This window comes from Rhinoderma darwinii, chromosome 5, assembly GCF_050947455.1.
Source record: "Rhinoderma darwinii isolate aRhiDar2 chromosome 5, aRhiDar2.hap1, whole genome shotgun sequence".
NCBI classification, from domain to species: domain Eukaryota; kingdom Metazoa; phylum Chordata; class Amphibia; order Anura; family Rhinodermatidae; genus Rhinoderma; species Rhinoderma darwinii.
Window position 1 is genome coordinate 261,647,138 of NC_134691.1, and position 16,217 is coordinate 261,663,354.

Here is a 16,217-nt window from a genome sequence, read left to right on the forward strand (position 1 = left end):
TACATGGGTGGGGTTGTTTTTTTAGGTGTTGGCCTAGGCCCCTTTGTTCCAGTGAAGGAAAACCTTAAAGGAACAGTGTCATCACAAATTATTTTTTTATATGTTAAAGATGTTAGTGCTTTATTAAAAACGTTTATATTTATTTGTGTGTTTGTGTTTTACTTTTTCTTATTTTTACACTTTTTCTTCCCTATGGGGGCTGCCATTTTTTGTTCCATTTCTGTATGTGTCGATTAACGACACATACAGACATGGAATACGGCAGCCACAGTCCCATAGGGACTGCGAACGGCTCCCGTCCCATTCACTTGTGTGTACGGCGTCTGTGTGGGAACTGCGCATGCGCCGCTCCCACACAGTCCAATTTGAAATTGGCGCCGTCCGGCGCCATTTTCCTGTGGACCGGAAGTCGCGGCCGGACAGTAATATTACTACTTCCGGTCGCGGCTTCCGGACTTGTGCACTTGGACCAGCAGCAGCAGACAGGCCGGAGGGAGCCGCGGCGGCAGGAGCAGGTAAGAGATTTCAATGTATGTTCGTGTTTGTTTACTACTGTATGTAAACCTACTACACTGTGTGTTAGCTCAAAAAATGGCGACACACAGTGTAGGAGGTTACACCGTTCAAACCCCTCGTTTATCCCGGCACTAGCCAGGATAAAGGAGGGGGGGATGCTGAGAGCTCACTAGAGCGAGGGCTTTTCACCCAATGTTGCAATGCTGCAATTTTGGGAATAGCTCCATCTAGTGACCAGAAATGGGTAATACTATAAATTAGAATTAATTTATAATATTTCCTGACATGTGAAAAAAATAAAAAAAATTTGAACAATGTTTAATCACCCACACACTAAATGTTTAATTTAAAAAAACAAAACATGTTTTTCTGGCAACACATTGCCTTTAAGGCCCTGTTCACACTGAGGTTTTTGCAGGCAGAAAATTCCACCTGGAAAAATCAGCTCAGTTTTTTTTGCACCACATGCGTTTTTTTGCTGCAATTTCTTACCCCTTTCATCAACAGGCAAAGGAAAAAAACCACAAGCGTTTTTTTTCCAAAAAACCGCTGCGCCCATTTTTTTCCGTCTCCCATTGAAATAACGGGATTTTTGAGGCGGAAAACGCCTCAACATAGGTCATGACGCTTCTTTTTCCCGGGAGTTTTTTTCCACCTCCCATTAAGGGTATGTTCACACGGCCTATTTACGGACGTAATTCGGGCGTTTTTGCCCCGAATTACGTCTGAAAATAGAGCCTCAATAGCGCTGACAAACATCTGCCCATTGAAAGCAATGGGCAGATGTTTGTCTGTTCAAACGAGGCGTATATTTACGCGCCGCTGTCAAATGACGGCGCGTAAATAGACGCCCGCGTCAAAGAAGTGACCTGTCACTTCTTTGGCCGTAATTGGAGCCGTTATTCATTGACTCCAATGAATAGCAGCGCTAATTACGGCCGTAATGGACGCGGCGTTCAAGCGCCTGCACATGCCGGTACGGCTGAAATTACGGGGATGTTTTCAGGCTGAAACATCCCCGTAATTTCAGCCGTAACGGACGCCCTCGTGTGAACATACCCTAAAATCAATGGGAGGCATTTTCAGCCAATTTTTGGCACGGTTTCCATGTAAAAAAAACTCTGTGTGAACAGGACCTAATGCTTCAGCATACCAAGACATTGGAAAATTGCGTGATTCCAACTTTGTGGGAACAGTTTGGGGAAGGCCCTTTTCTGTTTCAGCATGACTGTATGTCGGTGCACAAAGCAAGGTCCATAAAGGCATAGTTGGGTGAGTTTGGTCTGGAAGAACTTGACTGGCCCGCACAGTCCTGACCTCAACCCCATCAAACACCTTTGGGATGAACTAGAACACATATTGCAAGCCACTCACCCAACATCAGTTTATGACCTCAAAATGCTCTTCCCGATAAATAGGCAAAAATTTCCAGGCACAATCCAAAATCTTGTAGAAAGACTTCACAAAAGAGAGAAAGCGGTTTTAGCTGCAAAGGGGGGACCAACTCCATATTAATGCCTATGGATTTAGAATGGGATGCCATAAAAGCTCCCGCAGGTTTAATGTGTAGGTGTCCTAATACTTTTGTCCATATAGTGTAAATCTTATGGGAGAAAAATGCCTTTTTATACAGGAGAGGGAGCCTGCTAAGTGAACACTCACTCTAAGGGCTTATTCAGATGAACAGGATACACGTCCGTGCAACGCGCGTGATTTTCACGCGCGCCGCATGGACCTATATTGTGCGTATTTCGCGCATCACGTACCCATTGAAGTCAATGGGTGCGTGAAAATCACGTGCACCACACGGAAGCACTTCCGTGGGACGAGCGTGATTCGCGCAACAGCTGTCAAACTATGAATGTAAACAGAAAAGAACCACATGCTTTTCTGTGACAAACATCCAAACAGAGTGTCATAATGATGGCGGCTGCGCGAAAATCACGTAGGCGTTCTGCTTCCGATTTTTCAGCCGCTTACGGCCTGAAAAACAGCCGAAAATAGGCAGTGTGAACATACCCTTAGGCTGGATTCACACGAGCATGTTCGGTCCGTAAAGGACGGAAGGTATTTCGGCCGCAAGTCCCAGACCGAACACATTGCAGGGAGCCGGGCTCCTAGCGTCATAGTTATGTACGACGCTAGGAGTCTCTGCCTCTCCGTGGAACTACTGTACTGAAAACATGATTACAGTACGGGACAGTTGTCCCGCAGCGAGGCTGGGACGCCTAGCATCGTACATAACTATGATGCTAGGAGCCCGGCTCCCTGCAGTATGTTTGGTCCGGGACTTGCGGCTGAAATACGTTCCGTCCTTTATGGACTGAACATGCTTGTGTAAATCCATCCTTATATCTCACCCTAGTGGTGGATTCACAGCTACACTGCTCATTACTGCTGTAGAACCCCCTCATGTTGCTGCTTCCATATATAGGTGATATAGATTGGGCAGGATGTTATCTACTGTATGCGTGCAATGTATGGCAGACATGAAAGCAGTTAGGCTCCACCCATTAGCTCAGAGAAAACGAGAATAAGAGATAGGAGGGGAAAATTCAAGTCACATACAAGTCATAAAATATACAAGTCATAAAATATACAAGTCATAAAATATACAAGTCATAAAATATACAAGTCATAAAATATATACAATATACAAGTCATAAAATATACAAGTCATAAAATAGCTCGAAGTCATATTATTCCTCAGGTACACACATGACAGCTTATTCTGAAAAGTCACATGAAAGGAAAGATACGCTTTAACGTCTTAGCTACCAGGGATTTAGCCTTTGGAAGAAAAGTGTTGTAGGCTGTTGCCCCCCCCTAAATATCTGATTTGGTATTTCTCTGTGGTTCAGTCATGGAAGTGAAGTATAAAATAGGAAATTTCAACCTTAAAGAGGCTCTGTCACCAGATTTTGCAACCCCTATCTGCTATTGCAGCAGATAGGCGCTGCAATGTAGATTACAGTAACGTTTTTATTTTTAAAAAACGAGCATTTTTGGCCAAGTTATGACCATTTTCGTATTTATGCAAATGAGGCTTGCAAAAGTACAACTGGGCGTGTTGAAAAGTAAAAGTACAACTGGGCGTGTATTGTGTGCGTACATCGGGGCGTGTTTACTACTTTTACTAGCTGGGCGTTGTGTATAGAAGTGTCATCCACTTCTCTTCACAACGCCCAGCTTCTGGCAGTGCAGCACTGTGACGTCACTCACAGGTCCTGCATCGTGTCGGCACCAGAGGCTACAGATGATTCTGCAGCAGCATCGGCGTTTGCAGGTAAGTCGATGTAGCTACTTACCTGCAAATGCTGATGCTGCTGCAGAATCAAGTGTAGCCTCTGGTGCCGACACGATGCAGGACCTGTGAGTGACGTCACAGTGCTGCACTGCCAGAAGCTGGGCGTTGTGAAGAGAAGTGGATGACACTTCTATACACAACGCCCAGCTAGTAAAAGTAGTAAACACGCCCCGATGTACGCACATAATACACGCCCAGTTGTACTTTTACTTTTCAACACGCCCAGTTGTACTTTTGCAAGCCTCATTTGCATAAATACGAAAATGGTCATAACTTGGCCAAAAATGCTCGTTTTTTAAAAATAAAAACGTTACTGTAATCTACATTGCAGCGCCGATCTGCTGCAATAGCAGATAGGGGCTGCAAAATCTGGTGACAGAGCCTCTTTAATGCAGTTATTCCGAGCCATGACCGCACCCTTACTTACCTCTCCCTTTTTTGTGATTTCTAAATAAAAACGTTTTCTGGGCATATATATTCTCGTCCGTCTACTAATTTGTTTGTCACGGAGGATGGTAAGGATCTTATTGACCTTTTTGTGTTTCCTGTTCCTAGAAGATCAAGGGGAAGTCTAATCTCTCTGTGGTGCTATCAGGGAAGGCTCGTAAAAACTAAATTAACTGAGTTTTTATTTCTACTTTCACGTTGCTTTTGGGATATCCCTTTCAATCCTGAAGGGAATGTTTTCCTGTCCCGTATGTCCAGATCCAATCCTCCTTTTGCTTAAAGAGGCTCTGTCACCAGATTTTGCAACCCCTATCTGCTATTGCAGCAGATCGGCACTGCAATGTAGATAAGAGTAACATTTTTTTTTTTTTAAAACAAGCATTTTTGGCCAAGTTATGACCATTTTTATATTTATGCAAATGAGGCTTTCTAAAGTACAACTGGGCGTGTTTAAAGTTAAAGTACAAGTGGGCGTGTATTGTGTGTGTACATCTGGGCGTTTTTACTTCTTTTACTAGCTGGGCGTTGTGAATAGAAGTGTATGATGCTGACGAATCGGCATCATCCACTTCTCTTCGTTACCACCCAGCTTCTGGCAGTGCACAGACACACAGCGTGTCCTCGCTCGTCCGACGCGATGAAGTTCCTGTGGGAGGAAGTGAGTGACGAGTCAGTGTGATCTCGCGAGAACACGCTGTGTGTCTGAACTGCCAGAAGCTGGGTGGTAACGAAGAAAAGTGGATGATGCCGATTCGTCAGCATCATACACTTCTATTCACAACGCCCAGCTAGTAAAAGAAGTAAAAACGCCCCGATGTACACACACAATACACGCCCAGTTGTACTTTAACTTTAAACACGCCCAGTTGTACTTTAGAAAGCCTCATTTGCATAAATATAAAAATGGTCATAACTTGGCCAAAAATGCTCGTTTAAAAAAAAAAACAAAAAAAAACGTTACTGTAATCTACATTGCAGCGCCGATCTGCTGCAATAGGAGATAGGGGTTGCAAAATCTGGTGACAGAGCCTCTTTAACAAAAGACACACAAATCTCCACAAGAGGATGTGAAAAGGGCCTAAGTACTAGACAGAAATATAGTGTAACATACCTTTCATATCTTTATTAATGCAGCAGTTATATTTTGCTTTTTATTATTGAGCAATATGACCATAAAACAGTCTTCTGCATTGCAGTTACTGCAGATTTGGACCTGCCCATTTAATTCACTTTTTTAGGGGTGCTGACTTTTTTTTTTTTTTTTACAATATGACCACATGAGCTTGTTCACACGATAACAGTTCAGTTACATTGTAACTCCGGGCAAAAACTGTAAATTCAATGTTAAGCTACACCTATGTGTCAAACCGGAGATCCCACATTGTCCTCTACTAAGCCGCAGCTTCAGCCTGTGCCGGCCATGAGAAAAGAGCAGCACTTGTTTGAGCCACATGGTGGGCAGAATAGGGAATCCTACAATTACCAACCACTGCAGTTCAGTTGCAGTATTTTCTATGCTGCGTGCACGTTGGCTCATGCAAGTGCTGCTCGGTTATTTTGGCAAGCATAGGCTTCAGCTGCGTCCTAGAAGAGAGAATCGGTAATTAGTGGCGTTTGAGAATTAATTTTTTCCACTTTAAGAACCCGTACTACTTTCATACCACTGTGCGGTCTACTTTTTTTTTTTTGCGGTGGTGAACTGTATAGGAAAGCGCCGTCACCAGCACTTTCCTATCCAGTTAAAAAAAAAAAAGTATTCAGACGCCTACCAGCCCGGCAGAGGCCAAAAGGAGACTCTTTTGTCCTTTCTTCGGGTAAATGGGGGGCCTTGGAAACATTAGGCGTATGCGTTGGGAGCTTTTCTGCCCCATGCGCCGGATGTGTTCACAGATCATGTGAAAAGGGCCTTACGTGTTGGTCCCTGGCACTCTGTCAGGGTTGATTTTAAGTTTATTTTTTGTACATTAATACTTAGCTTTTAAAGGTGCTGAAACAGTTAAAAAAATGAACCTAAAAAAATAACAATAGCATTTATAGAAAACGTTTATTCATCTGTGGTGAATAAGGTTTTAATTTTTGAATCTTTAAATTTGTTACATTTTTTTCTTAAAATATTGCAGGAACATTACAATTTCAAAGGTAATGTTATTTTTCATCAGAATATCCAAGTACTTCATTATTCAAATGAAACAAATTAAATGTTATACCCAAATGCGATTAGTAGCCGCCCACAATAACACAATTTCAAAGAAAAAAACCAGACAGACGTGTGTACACATTTCACTTTACATTTATAGTCTACACAGAAAAAGACAATACATATTCACATTTCTACATTAGATCGGAGAAAGCTGCCGTTTTTGGTCTTGGGTGGGAGAAAACTTTTTAAATAGAATTGTACAAGTACAAAAACTGCAGTACAAAATGAGGCCCAATATTCAAAATGTAATAAGACAATCCCTATTCAAACTTTTTATAATGAAACAAAGCCAAATTTAAAGTGAACCTCCCATTTAATTTTTTCTCTCCATAAACAAAGATTTGAAGGGATTTATGAACCTTTTTTGTGAGGTTTGGTTTGTTTGCTCAGAGGCATAGATGTAAAACCTCTACAGCCCCCAGCCTTTGTTCAGCGGTGTGATCCATGAACAGTTGTATGCAGTTACCATAGACAAATTGACATTTACAGGGATTTGGGGCTCCATAGCAAACGAAATTGAACACCAACTTCTGAAGGGGAAAAATAAAAAAATAAAGTAGGATGTACTTTAACGTGCCACGAAAAGGTCCTTCCAAAGTGAATACAAAGACCTTTAAATAATGAAACCACAATATGAAATAAGATAGAAATTTACATTATACTGAATTTTAAATTAAACCCATATTCTCTTTTTACAGAAATTGACTTTCCTGTAAAAAAGTTTTTTTTTTAAAAAATGGACTTTAGAATTATTTCTATACATTTCAACGAAACTTTGTTTTGTTTATTAGTAAATATGCCATCTCCATTGATGATCAATGGGAAACTTATTGGCTACAGTCCTACCGAGCATACAAGTCCTGCTTTTTTGGGAAAGTCAGAGCAGGAAACATTTTTTTTACTTGAAATTTCAACTAATAAAGATGTAACTATATAATTTTTAAGGTGGTTTTACCCTTTAACCATCCCTGAATAAGCCTTAGTAGAGCGGAGTTTGAAATCTGTAAGGTCCGTAATAGTTAGATTGTACATACATGGATATATTATTTTAACTTCTCAAAAGCAGAGCTGGAAAATGTAATGCATTTAATTCTAGGACCCAGCTGGTTATTATAGAGGAGGTGTGCAGCTTTAGAAAAAACAAACAAAAAAAAACACTTCTTTCAAGAAAAGTCTGTAGATAGTTCTTTAAATGATGTATTTTCTGCTCGCAACCGATTTACTTCCTAAAAAAAATAAAAATATATACACAGTTAAATATTGTTTATTTTGTTGCAATGCTCACCAATTGTATTAAGCAAACTAGGATTAAAGCATGACAGACTGAAAACGCTAAGCAGTTATTGTTTTCCTACATGGCAGTGCACGTTAGTAAGAAGTGCCTGTGTCGTACTGTCAGAGACATGTCAGAAGTTGTGTTTGGTGAAGTCTAGGCATAGGGACCCCCAAACCAATGGCTACAACGAAGTGGCTTTAAAGAGGACCTGTCCAGTGGACATCACAGTTAGATTACGGGCACCTCACAGGTGTTACCCGCCCAGTTGACAGTCAAAGGCCTCATTTACATATCGGACACCAAAACGAACGGCCCCGATATCTCAGCAACGGTTGGGGACCGCTGCAGTTTTTTGGGCAGGTGACAGGTTCTCTTTTAGGGTATGTTCACACACACAGTTTTCAGACGTAATTCGGGCGTTTTACGCCTCGAATTACGCCTGAAAAAACAACTCCATTACGCCTACAAACATCTGCCCATTGCTTTCAATGGATTTTACGATGTTCTGTTCCCACGAGGTGTAATTTTACGCGTCGCTGTCAAAAGAAGTGCATGTCACTTCTTGGGACGTTTTTGGAGCAGTTTTTCATTGACTCCATTGAAAAACAGCTCCAATAACGTTCGTAAAATACACCGCGAAAAACGCGAGTAGTTACAAAAACGTCTGAAAATCAGGAGCGGTTTTCAGGCGAAAACAGCTTCGTAATTTCAGACGTATTTTGCTACTGCGTGTGAACATACCCGAACAGTATATGGCTTGTATGTCTTTTTCTGAAATGTGGGGAAAGCTGATCTGCTCCAAAGGGGCACAACACGCAGACTGCAGCCACAGCCTTTTTGTTTAAGCAATTGTGAGGGTTTCAGCAACCAGGCCCACAATGAATACTAGACATGTCAAAAATAAAATGCTATTAAATAGTTGGAGCACTGTATGTAACATTTTTGGCTATTGCCTATTGGGCAACCTCTTCCCAAATAGTCACTCTTCTATGTTGTTAATGGCTAGTACGTCCTGCGGCACAGAACTGTGAAGTGCGCTCATTTTTCTTGGACCACCAAGTAGGGGAAAAAATTCCATAAATGTAGTCATATTGTTAAAGAGGATCTGTCACTAGTTTAGTGATGCCCAATCTCCTAGCTAATCTAACTGGCGCTGTCACACTAATAATTCCAGTGAAAATTGTGTCCCAAAAAGTATATTATTTTAAAAGCTATCACCTTTTTTCTAAATATGCAAATGAGGATATACTAGCCAAAGGGGCGGTGTTTGTGTTGTCTGTATGATGCTATCCAATCAGCGTCATACAGCTGCTCCCCTTCCCTGCACAGCGTGAGCTCCGCTTCAATCGCGAGATCATGCTGTCTTTACACTTCTGGCCGCATCTCCTTTAACACATCGCCTCAGCGTTCATCCAGGAAGACTGTCCCTGGATGAGACTGTCGCTGCAGGGACCGTCTGCCCGAATCAGCGCTAAGGCGATGTGTTGAAGGGGCTGCGGCCAGAATTGTAAACACAGCGTGATCTCAAGGAAGCTGTATGGCACTGATTGGACAGCGTCATGCAGACAACACAAACACCGCCCACAGAGCGAGAGCAGCGTTCGTAATGGATCCGCTTTAACATTTGAGAGTCTGTTCAGAACTGCACCACTATCACTGCAAAACTGCATATTTGACATGCATTTTACGTATAAATAATTTAAACCTTTTAGAAATGAAACGATTTGTGAAAACGTTTGTGTAAGCATTGAATGATAGCACACTAATTCTATTCAGAATTGTTTTTGTGTGTGTGTCTCTAAGGCCTGATTCACACGAACGTTGTATACATACGCCCGCTGTGAGTAAAAACAACGGACAGCACACGGACCTAGGCATCAGACATGCGTGATTTTTCACGCAGCATGTTTCCGTTGCGTGAAACGCACTGCATGTCCTATTTTGATGCTTTATTTTGCAGATCACGCATACATTGAAGTCAATGGGTGTGTGAAAATCACGGACAGCACACGGAAAGTAAACAGTGTGCGGTCAGTGATTCACGCACAAGTTGCTAAAGAAATGCGTTTTTTGCAGATGAAAAACGGACAAGTTCGTGTGAATCTAGCCTAAATAAGCCACATTCAGCCGGTCATAGTATGGCTCAGTACAGGAGCTGTATACTTTGTAATAGGATCAAATTCTGTCAGGAAAACAGGGTTTTTTGGGGGAAAGTGTTCCCTGTCTTGCACTAGAGGGTTACAATTCCGTTCTTGGCATTAAACATATATGGTTCATGAACAGAGATGTGGCCTAAGGATAGAAAGCACTCTAAATCTCTGTAACGGTTTCGGCATTTTGACAGACAAGAACAGCTCATGTTCTGCCATTCTTCTTGTGGTTTTGCCATTTCAGCCACTGAATTTGCATTTTATACCTCCACAAGTTTGTTGTTATCCTTCTTAAGCTTCACTAGATACTGGATTTTCTGTTGGGGATTCTGGTGTCCAAGGAGCTTCCCATTTTCTTCCACAAGACATGCAATTTGCTTCCTCAACATTTCTGACTCCTGTTTAAAAATATTATAAAAATGAATGTTATATCATAAACATACAGGATTTAAGAGAATCCTTTAGAGATGCAGAAACTATCCTTATAACACAATTTCACACAATATGCAGATACATTTCTAGTAAAAATATGGCGGTTATGATTCTACAGCCAGACATTAGCAACATCTTCAAAGAAACGTCCTAATGTAGTTAACTAGATGAATTCCAAAAACCCAATAAATTTGCTGTCACCCTCGCTGATCATACCTTTTACACATCAACAGTAAAATGTGAACAATGATGTATAAGGCTGGATTCACACGAGCACATTACGTCCGTAATGGATAGAACGTATTCCGGCCGTAAGTCCCGGACCGAACACAGTGCATGGAGCCGGGCTCCTAGCATCATAGTTATGTACGATGCTAGGAGTCCCTGCCTCGCTGCGGGACAACTGTCCCGTACTGTAATCATGTTTTCATTACGGGACAGTAGTTCCACAGAGAGGCAGGGACTCCTAGCATCATAAATAACTATGATGCTAGGAGCCCGGCTCCCTGCACTGTGTTCGGTCCGGGACTTGCGGCCGAAATACGTTCCGTCCATCACGGACGTAATGTGCTCGTGTGAACCCAGCCTAAGACTAAATCTACCTCAAAGTCTGTTTTTTGAGACACAAGACATTCTGTGCAGTAAAGCTGATCATAGGGTGTCCTGTTGCTGTGACCCCCAGAAAACGTAAGTCTATGAGGGAATCCAGTAACAATTTTCTCCTGCGGCACCACAACCACAGGAAAATTAGGCACCACACAACTCCCATTGAAATAAAAGAACTGGCTGTGTTATACATGAATGTGCTGGGTCCTCAAGAGATGTTCTTTGTAGCCACAACAGCAGCATATAGCATGAACATTTTTATTTTGCTAAAGGTTCCATTCCCTTATAAATGCTTGTTTTTATATTTTGTATGACTATCTGGTCCCACTGATGCTGCATTAAAGGAATTTTACTGTAGATGTAGGAGGACTTGGACAAGCCATTCTTGCCAATTACCTGCAACTTCTTCTCGGTCTCCTCATTCTTTGCTTCTAGTAGTGAACGGATTTCTTCTTTGTCCTGGAAGGCTTTGAACTCTAAAAATCGTGTCCGTTCTATTTCGCTGTTCAACTCTGTGATTGATTGCTCTTTATTGCTGAGCATGGTCCTGACCTCTTCTAACCTATATTGAATAAAAAGGCACATAGCACCAGGAGAATGACCAACAGATACTGGTCTGTTACACTTGAAGCCATTAGGTTTGATAGCACATTCAAACAGGATTATTTTTTTAATTACCGTTAATGCATTTTTTTTTTTTATAGCACACAATTTCTATCTAGATAGCTCATTAATTTTCACATTGTAAGATGACCTAACCTGCCTTGGACCAGCTAAGTTTCAAAAACATGAATATATTACTTGCCATCATTACACATACCATCACTATACATAGACAATTTTTCTTGCTATTTATAAAAGATTTCCCCGAATGTGCAAATTCATGGTACTCTTGATGCATTCAGAAATATTTTCTCCATTACATGTGGCATTATAATCTCTATACCTTCTGTACCTTTACACATAAGGCTCTGTTCACATTTGCGCTGTGACCCTCTGTCGAGGGCTCTGGCAAACTTTCCATTAGTTTTGATGCCAAGAATAGTGCAGTCTGTAGAGGTATTCTTGCTGTCAAAAATTCCAAAACCCCAAAAGATCCGATTTCAGTCAATGGGGTCGGTCATTGATTGTTTGTTCTAAACAGAAGCCATGAGACTAATGTGAACAGAGCAGATTATCGACTTGCGGTTTAGTATGCGCCCTTGTGTGTCCACCCAGTTCATGTTCTTTCCAAAATATATATGGTTTCTAAAAGAACAAACTCTTACTCTTTCTGCACCTTCAGGAGTTGCTCATTTGTCTTGCCCTTAAAAAAAAATAAAAAAAAAATAAACAGATTACAAAAAAATTCTAATTGAGATATTAATATCTATCTAAAATATCTATAACACACACACCTTTCTGGCCAAATGAACAAACCCTGGGGCAGAAATTAAAGGGGTTTTCCAAAGAAAAAAAATTGATGGCTTAACTTTAGGATAGAGCGAGCGAGACAGCACTTCTTCTCAATGGTCCTGTTAATTTCACCCTTTGCAACATTTTAGCTCTGGCTAGAGCCTTTCTCAAGCGAGGCGAACACTATAATTCATATCCGTTTTTAGTATTTGTCTGTTGCTACTGATTTCTTGTTTGCTATGCTCAGAATATGCCATCAATATGTGATTGGTGGGGGTCCGGATCAGCTGCTTTGACCGGGCCGCAGTGCAGCTTCCCCTTCATTCCTATCACTGTGCCGCACTGGTTAACACTGACACTGTAGTGGCGGTTCACAGTATTACAGCCTTCTCCAATTCAGTTAAATGAGAAAAGGCTGGAATACAGTCAACCGCTGCCACAAGTGTATAGGCGTTTGACAGTACGGAACAATGACAGTAATGAAGAGGATGCAGCACTCACATGAGCGCTGCAGCCCCTTCAAAAACAACCGATTAGCGGGGGTGCCGAAAGTCTGACCCCCACCAGACATTGATGGTCTATACTGAAGATAGGGCATACATTTTTCCCTCTGGAAAACCCCTTTAATGTTGAATGATATATAACTATAAAATTTGATATGTTTTGTGAAGGGGCTATATACACGTGTTACATGCAGAGATTAATTTTTTGTGATCAGTGTAAGATTTTGCCAAAGTAAGTACTCCATAAAACGCAAGGATTATTTTAATGCAAGGATTGATTTCATAGATGTGTTATCAGTTACTGAAAATCTATATCCAGTATACTATAGTGCATTCCCCATAAAATAGCAATTATTACAACTTTGCATTGTGCTGTTCCTGTTATTCCGCCTGGAAATGTATAAACAAATGGAGAAAAGGGTGTTACCATTCTGCTTTTCAAAAGACTGTGTCCCTACATACTCCTCCACTGTCCAAACAGTGCTGCCAGTGTCAGATGGCGTAGGGACCAACCTAATTGTCAAGGAAAATAGTAATGCTCATCTGTCTATTTCTGCATACATTTCCAGGAGGAATAAAGAGGACTGACAGGTCCTCTTTAATCATCAAGACAACCTCTTTTTAAAATGAGCTATCCCATTGTTCAGTTGATCCTTCCGGAGCCGGAAGTCCCAGCATTTAGCAGTTATGGCTGGGGATGCCCCTTTCCACCACACATTGCCCCTTCAGGGGCTGCTACAGGGGGAATCTATTATTACATGGTATCCATTCAAATGAATGGGCGAGCATTAATACATAGCAGGGCCTAATCTGCCAGGGCAGGAGCCGCTCTAGCCTCTGACTCTTCATGGGCCAAATCCCTCTAAGTACTTAATACAAACTCTTCAGAGACCAATACAATTACACGTTATGACACTGAATTTTTAAAAACTATCGATAGCCGGGACATAACTATTGCAGGGGGTGCAACCAACGCTTACTGTGGCGGAGTAAAGAGCCATTGGCTCCCTGCCCCACTAGTAACCTTGGTAAGCCACAGGCTGTTTTAGGCTTGTGGCTTACTAGAGATCAGGAGGACATCAGCTTGACGTCCCGGCACAGGTGGCGTGATTAGGTGTCTGAGCCGGATGGCAGAAAACTCAGCAACTCGTTGTGGGAACGGGAGTTTTTGTTTTCTTATTGGAGCAAAGCGGGAACTATTAATAAAGGGGGTCTACTAGATGGGGGCACAAAAGAGGACTACTAAAATGTATGCGCACACAATGGGGGACATTACTACTATGTGGGGGAACTATTACTATGCAGGCCTAAAAAGGGACACTATACTGTTTGAGGGGCACAAAAAGGGTGTACTAGTACTGTGTGGGGCACCAAGATAGGCATTATTACCGTCTGGGGCACTATGGATAGCAAATTTGTGTAGAGGGTTGGGGAGAAGTGGGGAGAGTGCAGGAAAATCGAGATATCTGTACTGTAAATTCTGCAGGGACAAGTCATGGTCAGGAGAAGTCATCATGGTGGTTTGGATGAAGAAAAGAGAAATTAAACGACTCTGGTCTGAGAAGCAGTCACACCTGTGAGTCACTGGATGTAACTGTACTGTATTCACTTATATGGTCTGCAGAGCGTCTGTGCAGGACTGGTGCCCACTAGTATATGGTCACTGTAAACTGGTAATATTGATCTTGTATAGTGGTTTAATTCAGAAACAGTATGGTGGTATTATTGAGTCACTATGTGGTGGTAATATGTGGTCATGATTTAGAGGTATTATTCAGTAACAGTATGGTGGTATTATTGAGTCACTATGTGGTGGTAATATGTGGTCATGATGTAGAGGTATTATTCAGTAACAGTATGGTGGTATTATTGAGTCACTATGTGGTGGCAATATGTGGTCATGGTGTAGAGGTATTATTCAGTCACTATGTGCTCTAAATATGTAGTCATGGTATAGCTGTATTATTCAGTAACAGCATGGTGGCATTATTCAGTCACTATGTAGTAGTAACATGTGGTCACAGTGTTGTTGTATTATTCAGTCACTATGTAGTAGTAACATGTGGTCACAGTGTTGTTGTATTATTCAGTCATTATGTGTTTGGAATGTGGGATTATGGTGTGGCGGTATAGTTTGTCCCTTGTATAGTGGTATCATTGGTAATATTGGAACATTTGCCCTGGGGCCCATAGGACTCTAGTTACGCCCCTGATCTGTAGATAGAAATAAAAACATCATGCAACGCAAGATCATTACAAGACACAAACCAGTGTTTGTACAACGTCAGGTGACATTTTCTAACAATTTTATTTGGAAACTTTAACCTAAAACTGGAATTCTTATATAAAAGTAGAATTGGTCTTCTAAAAACATAAAATAATACACCTTGCAGTACAAAAAAAAAAAATACCTTTTCCATTCGTTCAAAAACTTCCTTTTCGATCTCTTTCTTCAGATCTAGCATGTCAGATTGTTTATTCTCGTTGCTAAGAAAGAGGGGGGGGGGGGTGTGACGACAAAACGTGTAAGGATTAAATGACTTCGTAATTGTTAGTTAAGTGAGCAAAAACATTGTGCTATGTTTCCTACATTTATGCATACCATTTTCTATTATATTCAACATTGACACATAACGATCCTCAAAATTAGTTATATCCTTTTGTATTTAGCTGGAAGTTGTACGGAGGTGCACTATGTTAATACTGTGATATTAGTAAGCAAAGTTTGGTCAATGTAGTACATTTCAAGTATTTAATTCCTGTCGCTTTCACAGTCATGAAAGTGAGTAAACTAACATAATGGCAGGAAGATAACATATACGGCCCGGTTCGTATCACGCTTGTGACGTACGTTTAGCATGTACGCTGGGAAAGCGCCTGACTCACATGCTAAATGTATACGTTTCTTACAATGGGACTCTATGGCTGATAAATGCCAATGTAAGACATACATCACAGGCCTCTCTCGGACGTATACGTCAGGAGCTTTTCCCGACTTGTACCTTCAATTATTCTCTAGAGGAAACAAATCTGGCGATGCTACTTGGGGGTGATTGGGTGTCCCGGCACTGCTTGGGGGAGAATGGTAATAGACATTCCGACACATCCATAAAACAATTCTCTTGTCAAAAGATCCACCAATGTGCAACTCTTCCTGTCACATACTGACAGTAAAGAGGGATGATTGGGCCAGTCCGACAGATAGTTGCATAGTCCTTCTGCACCCAGGGCAGACAGTAAGAGATTATAGGCATTTCATAAAGAATCACTGCTCATAGAACTGCTAACTATAGAACTATTTTATTCTTCTCACTTGTGCCATGTGGTGCACTTCACCATGCTCAGCTCTGACTCACAGGAAGAGTTTGAATAGACCATGAACAGA

General features: G+C 41.4%; 1 protein-coding gene across 2 annotated transcripts in view; it reads right to left on the bottom strand.

Annotated features, from left to right (window-relative positions):
* Positions 1-6,295: 6,295 nt before the first annotated feature.
* KIF15 (kinesin family member 15) overlaps positions 6,296-16,217 on the bottom strand; it is an 89,691-nt gene continuing 79,769 nt past the window's right edge. Inside the window, exons 31-35 of one of the 2 annotated variants that reach the window (XM_075827077.1) lie at positions 15,244-15,319; positions 12,203-12,240; positions 11,331-11,496; positions 10,163-10,294; positions 6,296-7,696 (exon numbers count right to left, since the gene is read on the bottom strand). In XM_075827077.1, the coding sequence (XP_075683192.1) occupies positions 7,634-7,696; positions 10,163-10,294; positions 11,331-11,496; positions 12,203-12,240; positions 15,244-15,319 (475 nt within the window). In that variant the 3' untranslated portion in view covers positions 6,296-7,633. Of the gene's footprint in view, positions 7,697-10,162; positions 10,295-11,330; positions 11,497-12,202; positions 12,241-15,243; positions 15,320-16,217 lie in introns of those variants that run through there. The other variant, XM_075827078.1, reaches the window with a different exon arrangement.